The sequence below is a fragment of the Mastomys coucha genome, unplaced genomic scaffold (genome assembly GCF_008632895.1).
Source record: "Mastomys coucha isolate ucsf_1 unplaced genomic scaffold, UCSF_Mcou_1 pScaffold21, whole genome shotgun sequence".
Taxonomy (NCBI): domain Eukaryota; kingdom Metazoa; phylum Chordata; class Mammalia; order Rodentia; family Muridae; genus Mastomys; species Mastomys coucha.
In genome coordinates, this window is record NW_022196904.1 from 35,667,200 (window position 1) to 35,670,928 (window position 3,729).

General features: G+C 51.0%; 1 protein-coding gene across 1 annotated transcript in view; it reads left to right on the plus strand.

The window, feature by feature from the left end:
- LOC116101214 (renal glandular kallikrein-like) overlaps window positions 1-1,854 on the plus strand; it is a 6,330-nt gene extending 4,476 nt beyond the window's left edge. The window contains exons 2-4 of the mRNA XM_031384861.1: window positions 778-1,043; window positions 1,140-1,276; window positions 1,650-1,854. Coding sequence (XP_031240721.1) covers window positions 778-1,043; window positions 1,140-1,276; window positions 1,650-1,805 — 559 coding nt within the window. The 3' untranslated portion in view covers window positions 1,806-1,854. The remainder of the gene's footprint in view (window positions 1-777; window positions 1,044-1,139; window positions 1,277-1,649) is intronic.
- The last annotated feature ends 1,875 nt before the right edge of the window (window positions 1,855-3,729 follow it).

Here is a 3,729-nt window from a genome sequence, read left to right on the forward strand (position 1 = left end):
TGGGCCTCTCTCCAGGCTTGGGTTCAGAGTCCTGTTTCTTCCTTTTCTGTCTTATTGTCTGTATGTCTGCTGTCTGTATTCACATGTGAGTATCTACGGGGCCATATGTCACTGCGTATCTCCACCTTGTGTCTCAGCCCAGCCCTGTCTGGGTCTGGGTCTTATGTGTTCTCTTTTATCAGTACTGGCCATAGTGGGGACCAGACCTAAGGGGTAGAAAGTGCTGTCCCTGAAGGTAAGGGGTGAGAGAAATCCTCACTCTCTTCAGACTCCCATGGCCTCTAGGACCTCTGTCCACTCTGAGGACACATAGAAAAGGGCTGGTCAGAGCTGGAGCTGTGGGAGGTAACTGAATACGGAGAGAGCAGACAGCTCAGACCTTGGGCTGCAGACCAGGCCTTACCTGCTGGAGAAGGTCAGCCTGGTCCCAGCTGCACCTGAGCAGCTCTCAGGCCTATGCCCTCCTCCTTATACCCTCTTCCCTTGTCCTCTGTTCCTGACTCTGTCCTCTATTGCCTCTATGTGGGTGTGGGGGGGTGTATATGCACACATGTGCTGGTGTATGTGTGTGTGTGTGTGTGTGTGTGTGTATGTCCTTCTGTCTCTGTGGTTTTTTTTTCTGTTTCTATACGTGTGTATGTGTGTATCTTTCTGTCTGTGTGTCTTTCTGTCTCTGACGCTTTCTTCTTTCCTCCCTCCTCACCTCTTCCTCTGTACTCTGCTAAATCTCTCTAGTTGGCTCCTCTAAACCCCTCCATCTCCTTCCCTGCCCTCCAGCTACTACTATATATGGCTGGGCAAAAACAACATAAAAGAAAATGAACCCTCTGCTCAGATCCGAATTGTCAGCAAAGCCATCCCTCACCCTGACTTCAACTTTACTAACAAGATGGACCTCAGCAATGACCTGATGCTGCTCCACCTCAGCGAGCCTGCTGAAATCACAGATGTTGTGAAGCCCCTCGACCTCCCCACTGAGGAGCCCACTGTGGGGAGCAGATGCCTTGCCTCAGGCTGGGGCAGCATTACACCCAAAGAGGAGTGTGAGTCTTGTCCAAGGAACACAGCTAGGTGCAGGGGAGGGGCAGAGTCGACTGGGCTGGCTTCTGCTCACCCCCCTCTTGAATCCTGATCCACAGACAAATTCCCAGATGATCTCCAGTGTGTGTACCTCAAGCTCATGCCCAATGAGATCTGCGCCAAAGGACTCACAATGAAGGTGACAGACACCATGCTGTGTGCAGGAGAGATGGATGGAAGCAAAGACACTTGCGGGGTGAGACAGCCTGTCCCTGCAGTGAGGGGAAGGACTGAAAGAGGGGACTGAGGTTCCTGGTTCCCACTTCAACACCCTGTCTAGTCAGGTGCTTTGCATCCTTCCCTATGGAAGAGATGCATGCTGTGAGGGAGGATCCTGTAGCTGGTACTATTTCTCCTTTTGACTTGGCTCTGGAGACTGTCCCATCCACTCCTCACTCCAACAACATGTCCCTGTAAAAGCAGGCCTACCAAGTGCTAGATTCCCTCACCTCCTGGCCAGAGCTACCTCTTAGAGTCCCTGTCTTCCTCCCCTCGGAGTCAGTTCCAGGTTGGCCAGCAAAACCCAACTGCCAAGTCCTTCCTTACTCCTGTCCTTGTCCTTTTTTCAGGGTGACTCAGGAGGCCCACTGATCTGTGATGGTGTTCTCCAAGGGATCACATCATTTGGGCCGAAACCATGTGCTAAACCCAAAGTCCCAGCAGTATACACCAAACTTATTATTTACAAATCCTGGATAAAAGACACTATGGCGAATAACCCCTGAGTGTCACATTGTCCCCTGTTCTCAATAAAACCCACCGTGTAGCATATGAGTTCAAGTTCTGACATTCTCTGGCATTCTGGAGTCAGGTACCACATCAAGGTCCACTCAGCTAAGGTCAGGACTTCCAAAGTAGATCAGCAAGGGACAGATGGACATGTACTGATGGCTAAGGGGGTGAGGTTGAGACAAATGTAGACAAAAGGCTCAGACCAAGTCAGGGATGCCACATGAGTCTCCTCTGGCAAGAAAAATGTTCAGATCACAAAGGAAAAAGTTAGAGACATCAGAAAGGTCGACTCCAGCTAGGCCTGACTACAATGGAAGCAGAAGACATGATAAAGAGACCCAAAGAAGACCTGGTTGTATTGAGTTGCAGATGCCAGGAAAAGGACAGATGTGTTATGTTAATTAAGTCTTGACTTCCAGGGGAGGACTCTGTCCACAGAAGTGCAGGTCTTGCTCACATGGCTAGGATGCAGAGTGTCCAGCTGTATCCCCTGGAGGGGTGTCTCTGGTAGGGCTGGACCAAAGGATGAATGATAAGCATCTTGGGAAACGGGCCACACTGTACACAATGGTTGGGACCACAAACCAGTGTCTACTCAGAGGGACATGGCCACAGCTGAGAGTATTGGAGAACATCCAGAGAAGGGTCCCTGCCAAGACTCAGGCAGCAAAGAGTGGACCCTAATGTGGGTGCAGGGCTTGCCATCTGTGTCCTGAGGGTGCTACCTGCTCTCAGGGGAAGAATGGTACCTCACGGGAGATCTGATAGAAACTGAGCCACAGGGACAGAGGTAGAGGCATCTCGCCACAGGGACTCATTGGTTTCCTGAGAAGTTGTGGCATCACTCTGTTGGGGAACTCCATGGTAGATAAAGAAGCTGCTTTCAGAAGACAGTTTCTGGGCAAGCTCCAAGTTCCTATCCAAAAGAGACTGCTGCTGCAACAGTAACAAGTGGTGTCCCAAAGCCCAACGGGAGTAACTGAGACTTCGCTTAGTGAAAGGCATACTGTAGCTCCACTTCCGCACTTGGTTGAGGAAGGACAAAATTTGTGTTGGAAGGGACTCCATGGGCCCTTGACTCCGAGCCCCACCCCAAGCCACAACTAGGCCCTATACGCTGCCCCCCTTTCCTGGGCTTCCCCGCTGCCCTGCCCAGGCTCAACCCTTCCACCCGAGGCACCCGTCCTCAATGGCCAAACCATCTAGAAGCTAGTACACCACACAGGTAGAAGGCCAGCTGATAGGATACCTGTGGCCTTGGGCGCAGCCTATTGCAGTTGACAACAAAGAGCATCAGGCGGAGGAGAATCAGGAGCCCTGCACTGGGGTTGGGTCAGAGAAGGACAGAAGGCTGGACAGGGAACAAAACCGACACAAAAAAGAGAGAGACAGAGACAATATCACTGACCTTCCACCAGTAGACACACATGTACATACACACACACACACACACACACACACAGGAAAAATTGATACATACTTAGAGGGGAGAGGAAAATGGGAAACAAAGTCATTAGTCACTAACAGTGGGCAAACACTATTAATCCCAGCTGCTTATGATGCTGAGGCAAGAGAATGGCATATTCAAAGCCAGCATGGACTACAGAATGAGACCACAGCCAGTCTGAGCTACAGAGAAAGACCAAGAAAGACACAGAGACACCTCTCTCCCTCAGACCAGCAGACCTGGAAATCTAGGGACACCTCTGGTTAGGAGGAGGCTCGGGAGGATGGTGGAGGATCCCCAGTGACCCCTGTCCTTGCCAACACTTATCAATGCCAAATGCTGAGGAAACTGAAGATGAACTCTATCTTGTTCAGGAGGCGGGATACTGGTCAAAAGGAAAGGATCATGGTGGGCAGGAGGAGGAGGCATAGTGCCAGGGCCAGAATTATGAAGCCATTGCTCATGTGAAT